Source organism: Arthrobotrys flagrans, assembly GCF_004000055.1.
Source record: "Arthrobotrys flagrans strain CBS H-5679 chromosome Unknown unitig_15, whole genome shotgun sequence".
Taxonomy (NCBI): Eukaryota; Fungi; Ascomycota; class Orbiliomycetes; order Orbiliales; family Orbiliaceae; genus Arthrobotrys; species Arthrobotrys flagrans.
Window position 1 is genome coordinate 4,409,838 of NW_027137545.1, and position 25,090 is coordinate 4,434,927.

The 25,090-nt window shown below is 45.5% G+C and overlaps 7 protein-coding genes across 7 annotated transcripts; 4 read left to right on the forward strand and 3 right to left on the reverse strand.

Moving 5' to 3' along the window:
• Positions 1 to 83: 83 nt before the first annotated feature.
• DFL_001207 (uncharacterized protein) lies at positions 84 to 3,216 on the reverse strand (the record flags this gene model as incomplete). The annotated part of the gene is made up of 6 exons (XM_067629791.1): positions 84 to 316; positions 391 to 1,242; positions 1,298 to 1,645; positions 1,698 to 2,667; positions 2,740 to 3,050; positions 3,141 to 3,216. 6 exons carry the CDS (start codon positions 3,214 to 3,216, stop codon positions 84 to 86), a joined length of 2,790 nt encoding a protein of 929 aa, XP_067495776.1.
• A 928-nt stretch (positions 3,217 to 4,144) lies between these two features.
• Positions 4,145 to 4,786, forward strand: DFL_001208 (uncharacterized protein; the record flags this gene model as incomplete). Its single annotated transcript, XM_067629792.1, has 1 exon — positions 4,145 to 4,786. The coding sequence occupies one exon, from the start codon at positions 4,145 to 4,147 to the stop codon at positions 4,784 to 4,786; it is 642 nt and encodes a 213-aa protein (XP_067495777.1).
• A 29-nt stretch (positions 4,787 to 4,815) lies between these two features.
• Positions 4,816 to 5,061, forward strand: DFL_001209 (uncharacterized protein; the record flags this gene model as incomplete). Its single annotated transcript, XM_067629793.1, has 1 exon — positions 4,816 to 5,061. One exon carries the CDS (start codon positions 4,816 to 4,818, stop codon positions 5,059 to 5,061), a length of 246 nt encoding a protein of 81 aa, XP_067495778.1.
• A 2,747-nt stretch (positions 5,062 to 7,808) lies between these two features.
• Positions 7,809 to 10,445, reverse strand: DFL_001210 (uncharacterized protein; the record flags this gene model as incomplete). The annotated part of the gene is made up of 12 exons (XM_067629795.1): positions 7,809 to 7,826; positions 7,886 to 8,041; positions 8,099 to 8,418; positions 8,471 to 8,699; positions 8,755 to 8,920; positions 8,980 to 9,073; positions 9,150 to 9,222; positions 9,364 to 9,417; positions 9,472 to 9,604; positions 9,819 to 9,828; positions 10,046 to 10,197; positions 10,426 to 10,445. 12 exons carry the CDS (start codon positions 10,443 to 10,445, stop codon positions 7,809 to 7,811), a joined length of 1,425 nt encoding a protein of 474 aa, XP_067495779.1.
• A 4,374-nt stretch (positions 10,446 to 14,819) lies between these two features.
• DFL_001211 (uncharacterized protein) lies at positions 14,820 to 16,830 on the forward strand (the record flags this gene model as incomplete). The annotated part of the gene is made up of 5 exons (XM_067629796.1): positions 14,820 to 14,901; positions 14,979 to 15,576; positions 15,645 to 15,788; positions 15,864 to 15,963; positions 16,033 to 16,830. The coding sequence occupies 5 exons, from the start codon at positions 14,820 to 14,822 to the stop codon at positions 16,828 to 16,830; spliced, it is 1,722 nt and encodes a 573-aa protein (XP_067495780.1).
• A 692-nt stretch (positions 16,831 to 17,522) lies between these two features.
• Positions 17,523 to 18,248, reverse strand: DFL_001212 (uncharacterized protein; the record flags this gene model as incomplete). The annotated part of the gene is made up of 1 exon (XM_067629797.1): positions 17,523 to 18,248. The coding sequence occupies one exon, from the start codon at positions 18,246 to 18,248 to the stop codon at positions 17,523 to 17,525; it is 726 nt and encodes a 241-aa protein (XP_067495781.1).
• A 4,522-nt stretch (positions 18,249 to 22,770) lies between these two features.
• On the forward strand, positions 22,771 to 24,051 carry DFL_001213 (uncharacterized protein; the record flags this gene model as incomplete). The annotated part of the gene is made up of 4 exons (XM_067629798.1): positions 22,771 to 22,908; positions 23,188 to 23,343; positions 23,426 to 23,451; positions 23,535 to 24,051. The coding sequence occupies 4 exons, from the start codon at positions 22,771 to 22,773 to the stop codon at positions 24,049 to 24,051; spliced, it is 837 nt and encodes a 278-aa protein (XP_067495782.1).
• Between the last annotated feature and the right edge of the window lie 1,039 nt (positions 24,052 to 25,090).

Genomic DNA, 25,090 nt, shown 5'->3' on the forward strand with positions numbered 1-25,090 from the left:
AGTAAAGCGTAAAAGAGCTAAAAGTAAAAAAGCGTATAAACTACCTACTAATCGGTATTCTTAAAAAAAAGGTCTTTAAGTATTTACGCGACAGCACTAACAACCAACTGTCCAACTCCACTCTCCTCACTCCTAACCGTAATCTTAACCGTAACCCCACTCTTCGAGGAAAACACCATCTTAACCATAGCAATAACCCTCCCGCCAGAAATAGTTTTTCCAAACAATTTGAGTACATGCGAGGATGTAGACAAGGGCACGTCGGTACCTTCCATCGGTTGTAGTGATAGAGCTGAGGCGAGGAGGTTGCAGGCCTCTGTTTTTTGTAAACACATTATTAGCACCAATTCACAAGTATATATAATAGGGGGAAGGGGAAATATAACATACCCTCAAGATTCTTCACAGTCTCCTGCGGCAATCCATAAGTCTCCGTAACCTCCTCACCGGCAGTACCAACCTGCTCCCAAACAGTTCCAAAGTTTCCGCAGAACGCAGGAACAACATAATCACCACCCGTCAACTCCAAATCCTCAACTTCATATTCATCTTCATATCCACCATCCTCAGCTTCACCGGTGGCAGGATCGATCTCCTTAGTCGTGAACTTGAGGACGTTGTTGAAAGTGGTGGTGGTATATCCTGCACCATCATCGGATTGTGGTCTCTTGAAGGCGACGTAGATAGTTCCTGGGTTTTCGACTGTAATCTTTGGCGCGGGTACGTAGAATTCTTCAACTAATGGCTCTTCTTCGTCTTCCTCTGCTACGGTAACCTGAACAGTCACGTTTTCCAAGACGGAATCGGTCAATGTATTCTTGACATTGTATTGCAGGACAATATGGTCCTTGAAAACGTGCTTGACAGAGGTAACGACATATTCCATTTCTGCTTCGGTAAGCTCGACGACTCGGCTGGATTTGAGGAGTTGGCCGAGGGCCTTGATCTCTGGAATGGCGGATAGAGTGGCAACATATTGTTGGGAAGCAGCAGCGGCATTGATAGCGGCCTCGGAGATCGGTGCAGCAGATGGTCGGGCTCCTGGGGCACTGATTGTGGGAGCCTTGAGAGTGGGCAGATCGGAAGCTGGGCGCATCTTCTTGGATTTGTCTTCTGCATCGGCTTCGGCGCGGGTGACAACCGGGATACTGGCGATGTCGAAGGGCTTCGAGAATGTTGATTGGTCGCCGGTGACGTACATGACAAGCTGGTGCTCGAAGATCGGCAGCGAGAAGATAGAATCTAATGGACAAATTAATTCTTTGTCATCCCCAAATATAAACCGACACAGACTTACCATTATGAATAAATTTGGCACCGTATTCACTTGCACCAGTCACCAACTTAAGATTCAAGGCAGCTCTGTCTCGGACTTCATCATCTGGGTCGTCAAGACACCTGGTGAGCAGAACAATAACGCTCTTCTTAACCTCCTCGTCCTTCTGTCCAACACCGAACTTGGCAAGAGCAGTTACAGCTGCAGCTCTCACAACAGCATTCTCAAGAACGACACGATTGTAGATGTACCTGATATACTTTGTGGGCTGCGATGTTTTAGGACCCTCTTGTCCAAGCAAGTGGAGAACACGGACGGCGAGCTTGGTGAATTCGCAATCCTCAATGAACTCGCAAAGATGAGCAAGAGCTATACTATATTAGCTTCGAATCTCCAAATTTTAAGCATCATATTAGCTTACCTTCTTCCTTACTCTCCGGAACAAATTTGATAAGATCAAACATGCTCTCAACCACACTTCTCTTAAACTCATACCCACCCTCATCGCGGAGAATGCCGCTAAGGAAGGCAAGCATACCAGCCTGCTTACTCGGGAACTTCAAGCACAACGTTCTAATAGCCTCAACGATCGTGATCTTGAATTCATCTGTAATATCAGCCATGAATCCAGAGATCTGCTTCATAAGCCTATCAACGCTAGCTTCGTTTCCAGTCTTAAGCAGAGTAGTGATCGCAAAAGTAGCAATAGACCGATTCGAGTTCGAAATAAGAGTCTCGATGTCCATGTTACAATGCTGGAGGGTATTCGGCTTGAAAGAGGCGATATGGTGTAATATCCTGATAGCAGCGAACTTGGTAACCGCACGTGGAGAGGTCAAGAAGAGCTGCAAGACATGAACCGCTGGTGCAATCTCCGCATCTGTCACATCGGGAAGTTCGCAGATGACCTTTGCGGCTTCAAAGTTAACCATCTCGCTCTTGTGTCTTAGCCAGCCCTCGAGAAGCTGCGCCATTGGTCTTCTGAGATTGGAGTCTTCGATAGCGATCTTTCCGGCCAACCGGACGAGCATCATGACGGCAGCAGGGCTCTTAATGGCGCTCGCGTTCTGTGAGCCGAACTGCTGGACCATCTTGACCAAGGACATTCTGTCGTGAGAACGCATTTGGTAGAGCAAACCGATGGCATGGTACTGTGTCATGTATCCAGTTGGAGGACCGATCGAGGAGGACGAAGAACCCAGTCCCAAGAACCCACCGCCAGATTTGTTCGAAAGAACAGCTTCCTGGGTCTCATTTGCCCATCTTCTAACAACATCCTTCGCGAGTGGGAGGAGGTGGTAAGAAGAAACGAGAGCAGCGGATGAGACAGACGGAGTCTTGTCAACAATCGCGGTCTTGATAAGACGTTCTATCGCTTGAACGTTTGTAGCCTAAACAAAAAAAAAAGGACCATCAGCGCCATTCCCCGCGTCTTCGATATAAAAATCACTATCCCATCTTACATCAATAACTCTGCACAGTGCTCTAATAGCATTCGGCCTGTACACGACATCGCTACCAACAGCGGTATCTTTCATGATAGAAGCAGTGACCATAATCACGTCCTCAGCGGTACTCGCCAGCTCCTTGATGACGAGGTATACCATCTGCCGTAACGAAGGATCACGATGCTGGAACAGCTTTGTGATTCCAAAAAACAGCGTGGTAGCTTCAGCTGTGGGGAAGCGTTCTCCGGTGTGCAAGAGATATGTGATTTTGGTCAACTGGATACGGCATTTTCGAGGCGATATAGGGGAGGTATTGAATATGCGAGCTGTGTATTATCATGCCTTCCATCAGCGACCAAGGTACTCATAACGGTATTAGATGGGTATTAGACGCGAGATACGCCGATATAACATACCCTCCTGGAACACCGTAGAACGGTCGACCTTGAAGATGGTCTGGTCGCCATCCTCATCCTTCTTGGAGTAGCTCATGGTGGAGAGATATGATAGGACTAGACTAGACTAGCTCAAGGCAAAGCCAGCCAGCTTCGATTCAGATTCAGATTCAAACAGAGGGGTATTTCAATTGTTCGGTAATCGGCCTATTTCGATGGTCGCCCGCAGCAAGGTCAGAGAGGGTGCCAGCTCAACAAGAAGCTCCTTTTTCGCACAGTCGAGATGTTCAAACTACACACCAGCTTATTTCCACCGCTTCAAAAGCCGCCTAAAGCTATCCCTTGGCTACGCCCGATGGCAGAAGTTCAATTGAGGTCGGAGAGAAGACGCGGAAATGGGAAACGGGAAGGCGTGGAGATATTTCGTGACGGGATGGGGAGTCGGGAGGATATGCCTGTTCGTCTCGTTCTCAGCGGCGGTAGCTTTGGGGCATGTTGAAATGTGTTCCTTAACCAACCAGCCACCAGCCACACCATTCTCATGAGCCACTTTGTGTCAATGTGGCTGGTGTATATTGATCTTTATAACAACCCACAAATTCTTCAACCTCAACTTTCTCTCTCTTCTTCCTCTTCAACATTCTCTCCTCTACTACAAACATCCACAACGGCTGCTGGTCAGCAATTGGTATTTATACTCTTTCCCCCTTCTTCCCATTCTTATCCCATAGATTGATTCTATATTTGTATGATGAAATTACAAGCTGGCACCAGTCTTAGCAGGATTTGTACTCCCATATCTGCTGACTTAGCTTTTCGGGCCTCACTTCGCAGTGAATGGTCTTTATCTGATCTCTTATATCTATTCGATTAGAATAGACATATATTGCATTGTTCTCTTTGTCACGATTCTTAAAACCAACACGCTTTTGGATCAAAATCGCTGACATAGAAAATTATTCTTTTCAGGATGCAATCTTCAAAAATAAAATGATCTTATAACCCTCACTCCCATAACCATAACCATGACAACCGCCATGTCTCTCGATCTCCCCGAAATAATCCTCCCAGGAGACCCCCTCCCCCAACTCTCCCCCCTCCTCTCCCAACAATCCACAGACACAGACACAAAACCCCGTTCCCTCCGTCTAGGCCCCGGCCTAACACTCTCTCCTACAACCCCATCAACCCCCATCCTCCCCTACCGCTACGGCACCCTCAACCTCATCACTCACACAAAGCGTCCCACCGCCTCAATCCTCTCCACGCCCCGTCACTATCACCCTTCAGCCAATGACCCAGTCCTCGTCACCCTCCTGCGTACAACAGCAGAACAATTCATAGTCCAGTTAACACCCTACACTCCACCCGCCATCATCCCCTTCGAGAATTATATCATAAACAACGCGGGTACCACCGCTTCTGCACGGAAGTCCAGGCCGAACCTACCCATCGGAGCAACGATCTATGCACGTGTAGCAGTGGTACATAAACACCTCGAATCCGTCGAACTTACCGTTCCGGACCCAAACTACGGAGAAGTCATCTCCCAAAAGAACACCTCATCTTCCTCCTCGAAAGAGAAGAATAACAAGAAAGAAACCCCTCCACATCCGTCTCGGGCGGAACAACCGGCGCAGCCTCCCTCGCAAACCGTGCGGAAGTAACACCGTACATCCTATCCATCTCCCAACCGATGACAAAACTCCTGTTGGCGGAAGAAACACTGGGGAAACCATTGTTATCTGCTGTGGCGGCAAAAGTTCCATTCGAAATGATTGTTGGTAAGAACGGCAGGGTTTGGATCGATGCCGCTACGCAGAAGGAGGTGATTAAAGTCGTTCGCTGCTTTAAGGAATTTGATGAAGCAGAGGCGTGGAATGATGAAGATGGTGGATTAAGCAAGGGGAGGGAGATCGTTAGGACGGTTTGTGGGAAGTAAAACCACGGATATGGTATACTAGGTCTTACTTGATAAGTTATTCGTCTCTTGAAAGGGCATATATAAATGCCCTGTAGCATGGTTAACGGCGTTCACGAGTGAAGGGGGATATATTAGGCGTTCAAGCAAAGGTTTCTCTATCAATATAATTTTCTCTTCCCAAGCAATATACCATCATCTCACAATCTTTATATAAACCAATCTACGAGAACTCTTAAGATTTTACAAGCCTACGTTAATCATGCCAAAAAATATGAGCAAAAGAACCAAACCATATCGATTCCGTTATTAAAATGTGAAAACCAAGTAGTCAAGAAAAAAAAACCGCCGAAGCCTCCCACCTCAATTATTCACATATTCCCCGCCGTAATACCACAACCCCCAAAGCCCTTCAATCCATATGGTTATCCCCCTATCCCACCATATTATCCATATATTTTTTCCAGCACGGCAAAAAGATCCAGAGATCCTCCTCTTCCACCAAACCAAAAAAAATTAGGTAGTCCAAAGTTCAACCATATATAAAAAAGGAGAAAGAGGAGGAGCACAAGAGATATGATATACAAACAACATTGATAGGAAAACCCCCCAGGTTAAACAGAACAGGAAAAAAAGGAACAAAACAACGGAAATACCCTCCATCCAAATCCTCCCTGGCACCCAACCCCTCCTCAAATTCTCACAACCCACTCCCACTAGAAAACCTCATCCCAGTCTCAGAAGCCACAACGGCGCCAGGCATATCGATAACCAGCGGGTGTCAAAAAACAGGAGAAGCAAGAGAAAAAGAGGCAGTTAAATACCAGATCATAAGAAAAAGAAGTAAAGAAAAGGTAAAACCGCAAATTAAAAAGAAACAAGTATCGAACGAACGAAAAAGGATAAGGAAAAAAGAATAGAGCGTCAAGAGTCCCCCACCTCCCTAGTCATCATCATCTCTCACACCTCGCCTCTCTCCCCTTTGGTGGGAATCCTCAAGAACAAAGAAAAGCCTCCCCAGAAGCCGCCCTAGTTTATATCCCGCTCATCTACCTATACCTTTGCAAAAAAAAAAAAAAAAAAAAACATAAAGCAAAAAAAGAATAAGTAGAGTGGTTTTTCAGTCTGTCTTCCCCGATTTACCATCATCCCTCAACTAACCAAGAAGAAACTATAGACGGATAAAGCAAAATGGTATAGGGCGAACCCTCACGCCACAAGCTCCACCGCCATAGAATCCCCTTCATCCCAGCTTAAAAAAAGACGAACAATCTAGTAGAATCGAAAAAAAAGTACGACAAGACAAACAGAACATTGCGTGGAGAAGGAACATAACGAAAGCATTGGAAATAGTACAGGTCGGGAGAGGACATTATTACAGGATGCCTTCCATAGAAAAAGGATTCGTGTACATGCTGTGGCAAAAAAAAAAAAAGAACCAGCAAAAACAAGGAAATACCTAAAAGCAAGTCGTCCCTCTCCGAGGATTGGAAAACGACAGTTTGTTTTCGACAGGATAAAAAAAAAATAAGAAAAAAAAGAGGAAATTAATTAAAGATGTTGAGATCTTCTTTAGCAAGGTCTCCCTTTACATCTATCTTCTCTTCCCCTTTTTTTTTTCCTTTTCTCTTCTGGAGAAATCTGTTTATTGATCTTTTTCCTTCTGTTTCTACCCTAGGCTCACCCGGTAAGAGAAATCGGAAAAGCAGCGAATACAGCTAGAGTAGAGACAGAGAGAAAGGAAATCCAGATTTGCGCCCCAGAGTTGCCCGTAGTCGGTGTTTTTTTGTTGCTGTCGAAACGATTGATTCAGGAAGATACTAGTCGGAGTAGAGCAGATTAGGTATAATATCATCGGCGATTCCGCATGTCCCAGCCAGAAAAGAAAGAAATATCCTTTATGATGCTAGCTGCGAGTGAGAAAGAGAACGTCCGTGGACAAGTCGGGTGGCCGCCGAGATAGAAATGTGTAATCCAGAGTGCCCAGTCTCCTGGCTGAATCGGTCAAAAAGTACCGATTGTAAATTTTGTCGGTGATTAGACAGGCAATAGGGGGGGAAAAAGGGAAAGAAACAGGAAAGACAGACGAAGGAAAACAGAATGCCGAAAACAAAACAAGCAATAAGAGAAACATGCATGAGAACATTAAATCAAGAGAAAAGAAATTCGAATTATGCGGATTCCGGGAGTTCAACGAGAAGCTAGGATAATGCGTCTTGCAGTGTGTGATTTCCCCTTGGTATAGAAAAGGAAGTTTAGAAAGAAAGAGAAGAAATGTCAGCAAGAGAAAGGAGGAATCCAGCAATGATGAACAACCTGCTTTATGGAGGATGTGCGTTGTGGGGGGTCGTCTAGTCGTTCGCATCGTATCCAATCCGGAAAAGAAGTCGAAAGCGGAGTCGTTCTGTCATAGGAGAGATGTTGTATGTTTTTTTTCAAATCTAGTTCATTCCAAAAGTCGATTCCTAACCTCCCATGAGAAAAAAGAACAAGAAAAGTTATATCAAAAGTCGAATATCATTTAGTAACCCCATTGGTCTTGCTTAGCGTTCCGATAGGCGGGCTGATTGCTAGAGGATCCGTATTGTTGTCCGGTGGAAGTCGGCTGGGCGGATTTGCTAGCGGATCGTAGCCTACAATCTTTCGCGTGAGCGTCTGTGTCGTTTTGAAGGGATTCGGCTTCTCCGTTACCACCTTGCTCCACTGGACGAGCGAACAGGAAAGCACGAGGCGTTCGGCGAAGGTAAGGTCGTCTTACTCACATTCGGTCACTTCCGGTCATACCTCTATCCATAGTTGGATCAACAATTCCGCGCTCAACAACCTTTCGTCTAGTACCACTTACGGCGCCAGGCTTGCTAGAACTACCCATGGTAGGTCCCGTCCCGGGAGTTGGGTTACCCATGGTAGCAGCATTCGTATTCATACGAGGTCGCTTATCCTCATCCTCTCCGGCAGTTTGCATCTGCTGGTTGGCAGCGAGTTGCTGCGCATTCTTTTGCTGTATATATTGTTAACTTCTATTGTAAAAATTATAGATGTGTTCTAGGGAACTTACGTATTTGTAGACAGTCCAGTCAAAAACGTAGTCGTACTGGAATCCCTCGCGGACGAAGAGATCTCGGAAGATCTTGCGGAGGTAGCTGTAGTCGGGCTTGTCGTCGAATCGCAAGCTACGGGTGTAGTTGAGATAGATGGCGAACTCGTTGGGGAAACCGCGGCAAAGAACTTCTGTAGGCGTGGTCATCTTCTTCTCCATGATCCTGTCATACTTTTGCTTCTTAGTAGCAGCCTTCAGACCTTGCCAGGGGAGGGAGCCACGGCAGAAGTATAACATGACGTAGCCCAAGGATTCCATGTCGTCACGGCGGGATTGTTCTAACGTGGTGTCAGCATCCATAATATGCGATCACGTGATCTTGTTACATACCGACACCCAAGTGGGTGTTGATGGAAGCATATCGGGCAGTTCCCGTCAAGTTCTTGTTTTCTCTGTACGGGATGTGAAAATGGGTCTTAGGGTCGCGATACTTCTTAGCCAAGCCAAAATCAATAACATTGACCTGGTTTCCACGCTTTCCAATTCCCATCAAGAAGTTGTCCGGCTTGATATCACGGTGGATGAAGCTCTTGGCATGGATGTACTCAATTCTTGAGATCTGTGGACAAGTTAGCAGAGAGTTCAGAAAGAAAGAAAGGTTTTGTTGGCCATACCAGCTGATCTGCGAGGAGGAGAACAGTCTTGAGGCTGAACTTTCTATTGCAGAAGTTGAACAGGTCTTCCAGGGAAGGTCCAAGAAGATCGAGGACCATAGCATTGTAGTCACATTCTGTACCGAACCAACGAACGAATGGGATGCCGACACCACCGGCAAGAGATCTATGGAACAGATTGTTAGTAACGGGCGTAGATGCAAGGGTGGCGTGGTGGAGACATACTTATAGACGCGAGCCTCATATTCTAGTTGAGGGTGCTTGGCCTTGACACTCTCTAGCTTGATAGCAATTTCTTCGCCACTGATAATGTTGGTGCCTACAAGCAGGTTACCCGGTCAGCATCTAGGAACCTCCCAAAACTCTTTCTACCGATTATTTGAGGTTTATCGTACCAAGGTAGATATCACCGAAACTGCCGCTACCGATCTTTCGACCGATTCTGTACTTGTTTCCGACCCTCAGGTCCTGCAGGTGGCGGTCATGTTAGCATAGTTCTAGGAAGATAGGCTTGAGATTGAGTTGAGAGGAAGCACCACTATAGAAAGCTTCTCCCGTCCCAAGAGGGGGGTGGAAGGGAGTGATTGGCGAAGGAATGACATGACTTACTGGAGGGGCCGCTGGGGCAACATTTGGGTTGGACATTTGATAGGAATGATCTGTCTAATTGGAATTAAGAGGGCAGTTTCCTAATACCGAATCAAATATTCGCTATACCCTCTCTCTCTCCTCCGAGTTCCGTGATTTGAGTTTGACGAGGAAAGGTTGATGAGAGAGATAAAACGCGTTAGATGGCGTTTTTGTGGTGATTGAGCCGAAGAGGGGGGGTGGGATTTCGGATCTGTCCTTTCTATCGAGAAAAACCGAGGCTGATTAGGAACGGTCCTTCAAGAGAACAAAACGGAAAACGTGAGGGATAAAAAAACAAGAGCCACACAAAAGGGCAGTAAGCCACGAGGGTATCCTTAAGAAGGACAACCGATGAAGGCAAGTAGAGAGTGTCGCAACGTGTGGCCGGAGGAATGTAGATGCTGTTGATGGGTATTGTGGATGCAAGTACCAACCTAGGGAGTCCTGCTGGTGGAGGTACCTCGGAAGGTGCAGTGTTAGTCACGGGCTACCAAGTACAACTCCATATTTGGATGCAGCAAGAAAAAAGAGAGCGAGAGAGAAGAAAACAAAAGAGAGGCTGAATTCCGATCGGAAGAGAGAAGCTGACGATGTCAAAGACGACAGGCAGCAATGGTAGGATAAGAGATAAGGGAATAGAAGATGATGGAATGAAACGTACCTGAGATGGACCGTGATGATAGGAACGACGATGGAGTTTGGTGAGGGTGAAGAGTGTGGTTGTTGAAGTCGAGACGAGGAGGAGGAGGTTGTGGGAGAATTAAGGACGGCAAGATTATTATTATTATTGCTTGTTGGTAACCAAACGTTGGGCTGGGCAAGGCAAAGGCAAGCACAAGCACAGAAACATGAATTGAACACCACACAGTAGTCACATACAATAAGAACAGCCACCACGACAATAATGAAGAAGGAAAGAAAGAAGCAGAAGCAGGGAAAAGGGTGAGACCAATGAAAAGGGAAGTGCAATTAAGGTTGAATCAATCTCCTCCCTCTGATTAAATGAGGCTGGGGTATATACCTACATACTAACTGACATACATATGCATCTGCCACCCCATCCCTCTGTTCTATTCCTGTACATGGAACATACATAGGACTACGTCTATATCCTCTCTCCATCCAGAGATCACGTTCCATTCCTGCCGGTCACTCCATGGCCATATGCATCCACACATACTTACATACCTGGGGAAAAGACCCCGAGGCAAATAATTGCAAATGATGGCCAAAATCATGCTTAAACCGTCACAGTACTCGCTCACTCTCACGCCCGTTCGGCGAAGGACCATTCAGTTCAATATGGCATGCTACTAACATCCCAATCAATACATAACAAACACAGCATAACATAATTCGCTAGGACATAGTGGTGCCCTTTGCTTATTCGACAAGGACAAGAGGGGCCAGCGGATTTCCAAGAAATCAAAACGCTGCAGCCTTTTTGAAACCATCGGTGGCTGAACCACTGAACTGGGTAGCTGATGTCTAGCTCCGGACAACTAACTGATCCCAGGCAAAAGTCCCCCTCTATCAAAAAAGAATATCATCCTCATTCATCCCCATCATTAAATGCCGTCTAGAAAAAAGCGGAGAACCGGTGTCCTTTTTCACCGTTTCGAAATAATCAGAATACCACCATCCCATCGACTCCTGATATTCATACCATTCGTTCATATTCAATCAAAAATTTACCCAACAAACGTTATACATAAAATACTCAAATCCCTCTTTCTCCACTCTCCCAATCCTGTCACAACTTGCCTTCTTGAGCTTAAATACCTTCCCGGCAAGTTTGTCGGTTTTTTTTTTTTTTTTTTTTTTTTCCTCACTCCCTTACCACAAACCCGTAGGTATACTATTCCTTCACAAAAAAATCTACTAAAACCAAACGGACCCAGTTTTATTTGCATTTTTTCCCTCCCCGAGCAGGAAGACTATTCCATGTTGATGCTTAGCCGAACACCGAACAGTCCTATCGACCCCAATCCCTTTTAGCCATGAGATGAGGAGTAACGCAGCTGACCACAAGGGTCCTGCAGATGCGTTCCATCACGAAAGCCCGTCTACTGACCCCGACCATAGCTACTATTTTATGTACGCTTTCTTTACCGGCTTACGCCGTGATTTTTGGATATCTTGTGATCAATGACCGTATCCATCAGATGCGCTCTATATCTTCCCTAAGACAATCCCCCATCCATCCGTCTTAGCCCACGACTTATTTTACCTTATTTTTATTCATTTTTTCAGGTCGATATCAAAAAAAAAGATGCAAGGGTAGATGCCAGTCCCCAATTTCAATACCCGCGGATATCAAAAATAAGACAAACTCCCATTTATGCAAGTTGATCCCTCAAGCTAAAAAAGAGAGAAAATAAAAAATAAAAAATAAAAAAGAGGAGTCGTGGACCCTATGCTCACAAAAATATCATGAAACGTCCTACGCGGCTACCGGAAAACGCACAGAACTTCTAGCCTTTCTAAACGCTCTAGTCAAAGCTGACAAAAGCGAAGACCGGAATCCCCTCATCTAGCATCTCGCAATTGCTAAACCTGATCCAGCTGTCAGGCCCTAATTGGGCAGCACGATCCGCCCCCAAAATCCCGAGAAGCCATGAACCTGAATTAATATTCCATATTTGTATATGTATACATACTTACACAATTGGGGGAATCCTTTGTCAAACGTTACGTGCGGAATTGTTCCGCAGACGCATAGACCACTCAGATTGCATCTCGACAAACCAGATAAAATCGACGAACGTTGCATCGACACGTATAATGTATCCGTATACACATAACCCCCCATCCATCCCCCTTCCAGAATTTCTTTTTAAAGAATCATGGAAACCCCCCTAGCTCCCTCCCAAAAGAAGAATCACCCCGGCCCGCTCTTTGTGCCACGACTTCCCTTGAGATCTTTTAGTTTTCTTGCCAACAAACTTAAATGCCAAAAAAAATGTGGGCGGGGAAACACCACCGCACTTCAAAAAGAAACAAAAGGCGAAAGCCTCGGTTAGAATGTCAGATGGTGGTGTGGCCAATTACGAAGGATTCGAGACTTTTGACGACCAAAAAAGAAGTCCCAGCTTAATAAACCTTTTAGAAGGCAAAAAAAAAATGGTAGCCTGGAAATCGGATCCCGTAAGCTTAAAAAGTGTCCTACAAAACCGGAGAGACATCGGGCTCCGGATCCATTTTCTACGGCATGGGTTAGGACCAATGATAATGTGCGGCCACGACGGAAGTTGGGTTATGATTAGCTGATATACCGCCGATATGATATGATTATACGGCTCGATTGGCGGTATCCCAGCTTTACCGCCATAATACAATACAACGCTGGTACCTTGTTAACATGTTAGATTGGCTCGTTGGCAATTGACGCACGACAACCAGGCCGGCCAGTTGTAGGTGTCAGAACAACGCAATGTGCACATATTGCAGGATGGGGTACGACTGTAGTACGAGGCTAGACAATATGTAGATCGAAAGGGTTCTCAGGATCGAGAGATATGCGACTGACTCCGCATCATCGCTATTAGGTAGCGGAGAGATTGAAGGATGTGCGGGGGGTTTGCGTTCAGGTCATGATATTAAGCTAAACCCCAGTTAATTGTATGTACCACGATACATCCAATTCGTAAGTAACAAGTATCTAAGATGCCTTTATACAATAGGCTACAGGTATGAGACGTCAGGACCGTCTACAATACGTATTATTTACACAAACCCGTGAGAACCAGTTGGTACATTCTAAATTCCATTCATCGACAGCCCAGAACTTCAATTGAGTCGAGTCAATATGTTATAATGAGTTATTTGCCCCAATTGTTTCCAGGGACAGTCCTGAGCCATAAAATTATATTCCAACTGGTCCATCGTAACATGCGTGACTCGTAATATCCTGCAACTCGCATACTCCCATAACTCCACCCGATTGACTATTTCCGCCGCATCACCCTTCTCAGTTCCAAGTCTACCAATCCCTCGAAAACTCAGTGCCTGTGCCTTGCTTGTACTTGTGCAACACTAGCACGCCTTAACTCCACGAGACAAATGATATGTCAAAGGAAAGACCCCAAATTTCATGAAATCCACGACCGAAAGACGTCGAGCTCGCCGACTCGTCCAATCAGGATTTCTGCCGGATCTCTGTCATGACTATGACCGCATTGAGAGCGCTCGAGCTCCGACTGCGCTAGACACTCGCAGTGTACATGGCATTTATGTGTGCAAACGTAACAATAGAGCTCATGTCAAACGGTTCGAACTTCCTCGTCGGATATATCTCATCCTTGCTGACATTTACACCGCCATATCTAAAATTGCGCCACCAGATGTTGCTCTCAAGCTCGAGCCTCTAGTTACCATGTGGCTATACACATTCTGGTAAGCTACCTATAGTTTTTGACCCCAGGCAATTCGTATCAAAAACTTTGGAATCATCCGAACCCTCCATCCGAAAGGGACATATGGCACGCGGAATGCAAGCTATATTACTGCCCAATTAATCTAACCATGGATCCGCCGTTTCGAACGGAAAAAAGCTTGTGCTTCTATTCAAGTTCTCCCGATGGCCTGGTCTCATAATAATTGGAGAGGATTAAGACTTTTGCCGGGTTCATATTATGTCGAAAGGAGTTAAGGGTCCGGACCTCGGTTCAATAGCCTCCAGATGCAGAAATCTGTGTATCGGCTCCAATAACCATTCATTATCATAAAACTCGAGCTCGAATACAAATTTTCGAAGGCCCAAAATCCTCTCCGAAAGCTCAGATGACCACCCCAAGGACCGAAGGAATAAGCTTCCACCACCAACAATCTCCGACCCTCTCTCCACAAAAGAATCCCAAAGAAAACGCTTTGATCACTCCCCCACCTCTATCAAGCCTAGTCCCCCCGGCTAATCCACCACGACCCATGTCGCAACAAGGGTCTATAGAACATTCCACAGGCCTTCTAGCCATACGCCACCCAAACGGTTAAATGTCGATGGCTCCGTGTTCGAATGCAATGCGCAGAAAACCATTTAAAAGAAAAGGTCATGCTCTGGTTTTTTTCTCTGGCCACGGTACACCGTTAATCCATGGGGTGCTTTGTAAATGGTCTAGCGCCTCGTATCGATAAACAGAAACAAGAGGAATACGGCTATAGATCAACCGGGGTTTGCATCGCAGCCATGTTATGGCGAGCGAGGAGGATGCTAAGGCCGGGCTTGGAGGGACCTATGGGAAGCTAGGTTAAATAATCACTGTAGCCCGCGAGTGCGCGAAGGTCGGGAGTTCAGTTTTTCTCTTTTTCTTCTTCCCTCACGGCGCGGCGATTCTATTCTTTTTCTATTCTTTGTTAGTAGAGCTATTCTCTTGCTAGACGTATTCACAGCGCATAGTTGCGCAAAAATATTCAATATGTCGCTATCGAGCATCACAATGCTCATGCCCTCAGTCGGTATCTGGGAATACTTCGACTTCGTGCGTGTATTAATGCTAAAAATCGCATACACCATAGATAGTAAGTCCATACAAACCTCCCTCTCTCCCAAGTCTACATTATATTCAATTTTTCTAACATGCAAAAAAAACACATAGGCACAATCGATGGCATGAAAAGCTTCCAATCCCATAACCCGAATTTGGTCGCCACAACCACATCCCCCCACTTCATCGGCGCCGCACTAGCACTCGTCTCTTATCTCCTCGTGGCCCCCATCCCGGAGGCAAGAACAATCGAAGTCCTCTTCGGTTACGGAATCCTCAATTTCGTCTACTTGGGTGCCTTCATCATGACCCAAGTCGACAATTCCATAATCATAGAATACTGGCTTCTCCCAAACCTAACCTATCTCGCAACATGCACTGCCCTAACTCTAATCCGTCGTTCGTTTATCTCCCCACTTCGTAATTTCCCCGGTCCTGCTTCTGCATCAGTTTCAAATTATTGGATGGCAAAGGAGCTCGGTGCGGGAACGTTTTCGAAGACAGTGAGGGATTTGCATAGACGGTATGATGCTCCTGTTATTAGGACGGGGCCGAACGAAGTAAGTGTGAATGATGCGAAGGCTATTGTAAAGATTTATAGTGGGAAGTATCAACGAGGGAGTTTCTACGAAGCCGGGAAGTTGAGAGGCTATGCTGCTATTCGGGAGACGAGAAGTAATTATCATCATACTATCTGGCGAAGAATTTGGTAAAGCTCTTATATCTTTAACTATCCCGAATGCATTGGGCTGGGTTTCTAACGAAAATAAAATATAGGGACAATGCATTCACACCCGGTGAACTCAAGCACTATGCGGCACAGACCGAAAATGCAACTTCAAAGCTCGTAAATAGCCTGAAAAAGCAGAGTGGTGAGGAAGTAGATTGCACAAAGGTCATGGATGAATTTGCACTCGACTTGTAAGTCACTAATATGTGGTCCCGTAATACTGAATTGTATCAAATGATATATATCCTAACGTACCTGCGATATAGGGCTGCCCAATTAACCTACGGCGAAGACGCCGGCATCCAAGACGGCACCGGTACCAAAACCTATCTTGAATCTATCAAAAAATATCTTTCATGGCTCGGTGTAAGCACCCCATTGCATCTCCATTCATACTCCCATACACCATCTAACACACTTTGAAATAAAATATAGTACTACGCCACCCTCCGCAACATCTCCGAAATACTCTCCTACACCCGCGATCCCGCAGTCCTAAAAACCTACTGTTTAAACTCCGAAACCCTCCTCATAAACCGTCAACGCCACCACCCCGATTCCCACGACATAACCTCCCACCTCCTCCTCGAAGACGAAGAATCCCGTCGTAAATTCCAAGTGCCCCTCCAACTCGCCGCAAACACCAATCTCTCGATCCTAATGGGCACAGCCGTCGGTACCACTTTATCCCAAACCTTCAAAACCCTATCACAGAAAAAGAACATTCAAGAAAAACTTTATAAGGAGCTAGAAGCACATATTAAAAAGGGCGGTGATCTTTCTACCGAAAGTATTAAGAACCTTCCATACTTATCCGCCATCGTTAACGAATCCCTCCGCCTTCATAACCCATTTACCACAGGCGTTCACGCAGTCATTGGTGAAAACGGTTTGGATATGGGTTCATACCGCCTCCCAGCTTACACCCAAGTCTACGTCCCAATCCTAGCCCTCATGACCGATGAAAAATACTTTGAAAAAGCAGAAGAGTATATTCCAGAACGTTGGACAGAAAAGGAAGAGATGGTGAAGGATAAGAGGGCATATGTACCATTTGGATACGGTGTTCACGCCTGTGCGGGGAGACAGTTGGCGATTAATGAATTGAAATTGGTGGTTGCGAGGGTTGTGGCGGGATTTGAGGTTAATGGTGAGGATAAGGAGACGGAGTGGAAGGATTATGGAATGGTAAGGGTTGGGGAGTGGAATGGGAGGTTCAAGAGTCGAAAGTGATTTTGTGAGAATTGCAACTGGTTGAGGAGTTCTTTGTATTAAATTTGATGCAGTGGGGTGGCCGAGGATTGTAATATTGGTCACGGTGTATATAAATTCGTAATTATAATACAACCTTATAGTTTATCTATCAAGAGTTCCATCTGGAAACATTGACCTTGTAGCCTATACGCATCGAATTTAATTAAGTAGGATAAGCGATTGGGAGGATATAGATTTCACGGTGAGTGTCAAATATCTGTAGTACAACCCACCAAATCTGTGTTGAAAATGTATTTTATTCGCCTCGAACAGAGAAAACCGGGGTCAAGAGAGTGAAATTCACCTCCTTTTAAGTTCACTCAATTGTAGGTCCATATCACAACTGCTTACCCATTACCAATATATAATAAATCCAGTTTAGTCTCGAGAGCGAGTGATTAGCCACTCTCCACGTTCTAATACTGTCAACCTTTGTTTAGAGCGTCGTATCAGCTTCAAAAATCATAAATCACCATGATTTCTCGGAATGAATGATCGAAAGATATTTCCTTGCCAGTGTTATTATCCTTTAGCGTACATGAACTAAGTACCAGTACTACCAATATTTGCAACTAAAAAAGCCAATGGAATTCTCTCCTTTATCAAATTCAAATCGTTACTTATTCCAATTATCCCAACAGATGCATGAACCATTCCGCAGACTAACTAACTTAGTAGTTACCATACTTCGATCCACTTCCAACGGTCTTGCTACCATCCAAATTGCTATCAACTCTAGGATCCATCTTATTCGCCATATCACTCTTATGCGGTCCAGCAGTAGTCCTGGTATCATACCCGCCAGTACCAGTCATACCAGTACCAGTGGAACTACCATAGGTTCCAGCACCAGTGGAGCTACCATAGGTTCCAGAGCCAGTGGTAGTATTCCCACCAACGGTACGAGACCCATCCCGGTCACTATCGGCTCTTGGATCCGCCTTATTCGCCACATTGGAGGTATGTGGTCCTGCAGTCGTGGATCCACTATATCCTGTTCCCATACCACCAGTTCGGGTGGTAGTACCAGTGGTAGAGTCGACAAATGGGTCGGCTTTGTTGGCCACGCCCGATGAGTGTGGGCCGCTACCGCCGCCGGTGTAGTTACCAGTTCCAGATGTACCGGTCATACCGGTCATGCCGTGGGTACCATGGGTTCCTGTGGTTGAAGAACCGTAAGTGTTTCCGCTGCCCAAAGTGGAGGAGCCATCACGGTCACTGCCGACGCGGGGGTCGAGTTTGTTGGCGGTGTTGGAGGTGTGAGGACCAGCGTTTGTGCTATCTGATCCGTAGTAGTTTGGATTGGTTGAGGAGGAGGTGGTGGTGGTCCCAGTGGTGGTATCGTGTTCCTTGTGGCCGGAGATGGCGTCTTTAACTTTGTTGACGATGTTCGACATTTTGGATTATTTGGGGTTTTCCTTAAAAAAGTTTTTTTTATAAAAATAGATATTGGAATATATTTTGATATTGTTTTGAAGTTTTTCAAGATTGAAGTAGTATTAGTGAGAAGATCTGAACTTTAGGTTGCATCCCGAGGTCCTTATATAGACAAATATACTTGAATAGATTCCCTTCAACATGGTGATCCGTTACACTTGACATCCGCGCATGCGGGCAATAGACGTAATCCTCAAAGCATTTCGAATCTCCACCGACGAATGTTGACATCGTCCTGATGTCATCCCGTACCAAGAAGTCCTCAAACCCACGCTTGCAATTTACAACCCAACTAACTCAGATCCAGAAGGTTGTACGCTAACCAACTGTGCTAACTTTTTGGCGTTCGTTAGTTTTACTTCCAAGAACCTGTAAGGTACTACGGTACTAGCAGCCAATTGCCAACAATTGGGACCGAGTAAACTGGTAATACTGACGCAAAAGGCGTCGTCACAGGATGGATGGAAAAAAGCCACCAATTGGTACGTTCTTAGCCACCGAGGATTATCCTAATTTTGAACTAGGCGGGAAGCGGGAGTGGGGTCGTCGATCTCTGGAGCTGACAAGGGATGTCGGAGGCATCTGCCTGATGGGGTTCTCGCCTGGGGAATACAACGTCATATGTGTTGGGTAGCTTGGAATGAGTACACAATCCGGCCGAAACCAGATATGATTTTTTGCTTAGCATTTTTGTGAGGATGAATTGCGTATGGTATATTAGAATCTTTAAGCTGCAAATTGAATAATCCATTTATTGGTATTAATATTCGGTTTTAACGTTTTCATATTCGGATATATAAGTTTGGGCTCCTAGGCCACCGGATATAACAATTGATCGATTAGCGCAGGATTTCATACTTCTCGACCGAATACTCAAGTAATTTAAACTTGATTGTATCAATTAGTCTAGATATTTAGCTTAGCCTATAGCCCTGGCTCGTACCCAGACTTGGTCGCCTATAGCCTTAGGCAGCTCGTATGTTAAGATCTTTTATCTGTTCTCGTCTACAAGCCAGTTAATACATGCACATGCAGTCATCCGTTAGTAATTACCAAATACCAAGATCAAATACAGTAGCCCATATAGCTACGGGAGTGTATCTGATAGACCAATTCAGGTAAAATCTATATAGGTATCGCGGCTGATTAGCCGACTAGCTTCGACCCAGCAGTTGTAAATGAGGTATTCGAATTTAATATTCAGCTCTGCCTCATGGGCCACCCTTGAAGGGCTACATGGCCAAAATCCAACATGAAGATGCCTCTCAGCTCGGTTCCAATTACAAAAGCTGTATACCGCTACGGGGAGGCTGTACCTATTCTCGCTTTGTGATTATAGGTCTCTTTCTAGTAATCGACAGAGCAGAACAAGATAACAACAGCCAACACAACCCCCCTCGTCAATCAACCGCATCAAGGAGCAAGCAAGCTTTTGGTCGGTAGGCTATCGTCTGGCCTCGAGACTAAGACCGACCTATGGGCTTAGTAGCAAGATTAGGCCGGAGCCTCAGATTACCAAGCTCAATATTTGAATGTATACCCCGAACTTGTACCTCAACTGTTCAACGAACGAAAGTTGAGAAATTAGAGGGCATATTATATTATGCGCTGCTGTTAGTTACGTATTCGCATGAGCCTACAAAACACTTTTCATGGGTTCTCAGACCAAGGACAGTTATGGGATACGAAATAGTGCTACCAGAAGAAGCCCGGCCGTATAATACAGCTAACTCGGTCCAGCCGATCTGGAGGAGGCTCTAGAAGAACCTATAATGGAGGCTGAGCACATATCCAATCAGTTACGTAAAACCATAATATAAAAGTATCGAAGCTTCACCGCGTTTGCCACTCTATTGAAAGACGCCACAATAGGTTGCATAACTAGGGGTACCATGTATCAAACGCGGCTGGTGCTCATCTCGGCCGTTCCAGCCTTCGAGGGATTTCCCGTCACCTATACTGGCAAATGACCTTGCATCTCGTATTCCGTTGCAGCATCTTGTCAACGGCGTTGAACTCGGAGGGCAAGAAGTGCCGTCTGCGAATCAAGCCATGAGCAAGCACTATAATCGCACTGACCATTAATGGTTGTGAAATATTATAGCAAGCGTAATAGCTGGCTAGGCTGTGCGCGTACGTACGTCGCTCCATGGTGCATGTATAAGACCCGAGAATCATGTGATTTTGTCGTGGATAGTCGATTCATGAGGTCGAACTGGAGTGCGAATGTCGTGCTAACGATGTTTCAATTGCTGAAGAATCCGATACAGCCACCTGAGCTTTGACACTTGACAGATGGATAAATATTTCCAGAAATTCGCTATTGCCCTCGTATGCTTATGATATTGAATATATGAATATATGTTGTTTCTGACTCGCTCCAGGGCGGATCCAAGTCCGGCTTTGACAGCGACGACAAGCAGGCATGCGCATGTCGTCGTCTCCAGACAGCCGTTATATTGCAATATATCGCTGAGTAATTCCTTATGCCGTTGGAGCCTACTATGTGTATTAATCAATTGCGAAATATCGGATGAACAATATCTTAGGCATCAAATTTAGATTACTGGCTAGAAACATGGACCAACCCTTTCCACGTGCTCTGCGATCGGTCGAAGCTTCTGAGGTGCATTTGGAGCAGTTCTGATACGCCTCACAAGAACTCGAAATATATGAGGCAACCCCCCAGCCAAAAAAAAGAGGCTAAACGTTCCAGAAAATGGATTTCGGAACAAATAAAAGAGCCCGATAAGGTTGTCTAAAAATACGTACCTACTATAATTTCTCCAGAAGGGAGGGGGATATGAATATAAGCTTAATACAACTGCAGATTTAATATTTTCGGGAGGGGGGGGGTTTCCGGCTGCCTAGGAAATTTAATGCTGCGGACTGGCTCCCTTTACGAGTTTTGGTTTGACAAGCAAGGAAGAACCCGGCGTCTCGTCTAAGTTGCGGGGTTTGGACTGACCAACTGGGAGGCTTTCTTGTGTGACAAGATCAAAGTTTAGCACGTTTATACCCATTCCATTTGATACATCTAGACACAAGAGCAGAGCAGGAGACGAACGAATGTACTAAATTTTCCTCGGATGTTGAAATTAGCTTATCTCTCGTAATATGTGCGTATTTTTATCTTTAGCTTGGACGTTGGACCTTAGATTGATTAAAAGTACATCTCGGGATATAGTGGTGATATATGATACACTTCCAAGCGTGACCGAAGAGACGCCACCATCATGCATGAGCTAGTTTACATAGCTGCGTGGCCGTTCCATACCAGTTTGGGCTCAAGTTTCGTTTAGTAATCCAAGCTCGATCTGCACGATGAAGCTACACCATTGCCAACTGGTATCGAGCGGAATGGTCCAGGCCGCTTTCGGCTTGGTATTCCGACACGGGATCTTGAAAAATTGCGAGCGAAGCAGAGTTCTAAGATGTTATCTTTGAGCCGGGCTGAACAGGAACAGTGTAGTTTTTTCTAGAGTGTACCACAGCTCGCGTGGCTGTGAAGTCTAACATTTGCCAAGAATAATATTATATTAATTATAATGTCGGTATGACATGAGATCTATATAGTACTTACATCGTATCCTCTTCAAGAAACATATTCAGGATCAGCGCAGCAGGATTACTCCGTACATTCTGTCCAACTGCCGCCAGCCTCCGCCCTTACTTTACATTGAAAGGAGAGTCTTGAATTCAAAAGAAATCCAAATAGGCGTCTACCACGGGTTGTTCCGGGAGAGCGACAGGGAATCGGTCCTGAAACGAAACCATCACACCCAAGTTACCCCTGGTCTGTGGTCTTGAAACTCCACATTTCTGGCCTCTCGACATTAACACTCTCTGCTAAGCCTTTGGCACTTGCAAGCAATTGAGAATCCTGTGCTCCGTGTGTACCGGACGAAAAGAACAAAGCACGGGATTTGCTTTCCCCGCTGACAAATATTTTCTCTAAATAAGCCTGCGGTTTCCTGCAAATTGAGATCCGAAGTAGCATTTGAGTGCCTTCTTTTTTCGTCTGGTCTCTAATATTACATATACCTCTGATCAAAAAGGAACCGGCTTATATAACTTATATCAGACTTAGTCTCGAGGCCAGATGGTAACTAACTACCTACTCCTTGCATCCAAAATCTCGACGTCAACGACTCAAGCATTCCATTCCAGTCCATTTACTACCCTCTTCTGTATCTGCCATCCACCTAATTCGAATTCGAATCCGAGGATTCACTTAACTTAACTTCTTTTATCTGCACTGGTTCGACCCCAATTAGCGTTGTCCAACTAAAGTTTTCGCTTCTTCTCCACTTCTTGCTTACAACTCAATTATTCATCGACGTCTGCACCCGAAAAGAGTAAACCTATCTGCATTTTTCACCATTTCACGGTCAACTATCAGTCCACCACCGGCTTCGGTTGAATTTTGCAGGTGTGACAAAGCCTTACCAAAGCTCCCGCCGTAGGGATTCGATATCAGTAATGGATTATTCGACCTATTACCAACCACAGCAGCCATACGTTGTTTTCCAGCAACCACCGGCGACGGCGCCTTCGTCGGCCCAGTCGAGTGCCATTTCTGCTTCGGAGGAAAGCTTCCGGAACGCCTCCCCAAACAATGTAAGCTCTAATTAATTATAATTTTGCCATTTCTCAAACTCTCATTCGAGAGGAGAACCCATAATAATAAAAATAAAATAAAAAAAACTTTACAAGCACCTTAGCAAGCATCTCGTTAGCACACTTCTTGCTTCTTGCCCATAACACAATCTCGCTTTTGCCTCAGATCTCTTAGTGATCCCTGGCAATCGCATCCACATTAGCTAAATTTCACTTGCTGACTGACGTCTTACTACCCCCCGTCTATCCCGGGGGATTTACCGAGACGTGATGTTCCAGAACTACGGTACAAATTACGATGCATTTGCGGCGTTCGATAGGGAGATATTGGCTGCACAAGGGTCACAGGTTTACGGCCAGAATGGGAGCACAGAGGACGTACCCGGCCTAAACCGTAGCAGCAGTGAAGAAAAGGAGCTGACTCCGCAACAGTCGGTATGCCTTGATCTCTTTCCCTCTCTTTATATCGAAATATAGGTGTAGCTACAATATGGTGCTGACTACTACTGTTGTGAAGAAACGGAAAGCCCAGAACCGGGCAGCGTAAGTTCCCATATCCCATACGCGCATTTGTATTATACCGTAGTCAGTTGTATATCAAACTAACCGTGCCATGTTTTCTCTAGTCAACGTGCCTTCCGAGAGCGCAAAGAACGTCATGTCAAGGAGCTCGAGGAGAAGCTTTCGACTCTCGAAGCGTCGTCTTCCACTGTTCTATCCGAAAACGAACGCCTAAAGCGCGAAATCCAAAAGATCACAACTGAAAACCAAATCCTCCGCGCCACAACTGCTGCTCAAGCAGCCCATCAACCTGCTGCACCGGCAGCAATAGACGTTGGGCCGTTGGCCTATTCTCCGACAGACTTCTACGACGTTGTTCTTGAACCACATAAGAACAAGACTCCGAGCCATAGGATTAGCCACCACCCGGAGACCGGAGAGCCACTATTGGGGGCCGCGGCTGCGTGGGATTTGATTACAAACGACCCATTATATATCGATGGACAGGTGGATATCCAAGCTGTCAGCGAGTTTCTGAAACCGAAGGCGAAGTGTGATGGACAAGGGCCGGTGTTCCCGGAGAGCGAGGTGAGGAAGGCAATCCAGCTAAGTGCCAGCCTCGGGAAGGATGAATTGATATAAATCGTTATCTGGGTAATATAACAAAGAAAAGTTTAAGGTCGTCTCAAGTGACATATTTATGTCGCTCAAGACCTAGGAGTATACGGGATAGGTACATTTATAGGATATTTCATTTCGATTTTGACTTGCAGCTTTTTTGGAGGTTGAATTCGCTTTTTCCATGTTTTATATTACTTTTTTTTCACATTCAGGATATCTGGCGCGCTCTTCTTGCAAGCTTGATCAATTGGTCGAACAATCGGCGTTTCATTTGAGATTTTACCTTTTGATATTTTCTGTTGTCTCTTTCCTCCAGTTACAAGTGTATACCTACTCACATGTCGAAACAGTTCGAACATTCGGTATGTTGCTGTATTACTCATTTATCTCTTTCTGTTCAGTCCCTCGAGGTTGGCGGCACTTCTACTAGCTCGTTGGCTCCGGCTCCGATGTTGTATCCTTCCCCATCATTATTAACGAAGGCCTGGGCTTCCGGGTTCCAACATTAACGGCGGACGAAAGTCATCTACGGCGGAGCTTTCCTTGCTGTTGGGATGTGCGTACTCAAGTATACAAGCTGGGGATCTGATATACGGCACGGAGACACCCGAACCGGGCTGAATCTTCACGAACAGAGAGCGCCTGGGTTTCCTTGACCTCCTCTATAAATATTATAAATGCGTTTTAAACGTTTTCACGTGCTATATTGAATCCATGAATCATAATGATTCACGTTTGATAGCGCTAGACATCAGGTAATTAGAGGCGAATGCTATCTTGTTAGTAGAACTCCAGAACTCATCGTGATTGGCCACTTCTATGATCCAATCCAATCTGCCTGAATGCAATATATAGACATCGAAACATTCCTTGCGGCTCCACTTGCCGTCTGGTAGGAATGTGTTGATGAGTTGTGACAAAAGCTGCATGTTTGCCTCATTAGGTCTCAAACCCTTCCGTTTGATCCTGAATTCTTCCCATTCTCGGACTAGTTTCCCTCCAATCCGTCAGAGTCACTTTTGGACATGAGAATTTTTATGAGTGTCTCCCCCCAATTTTG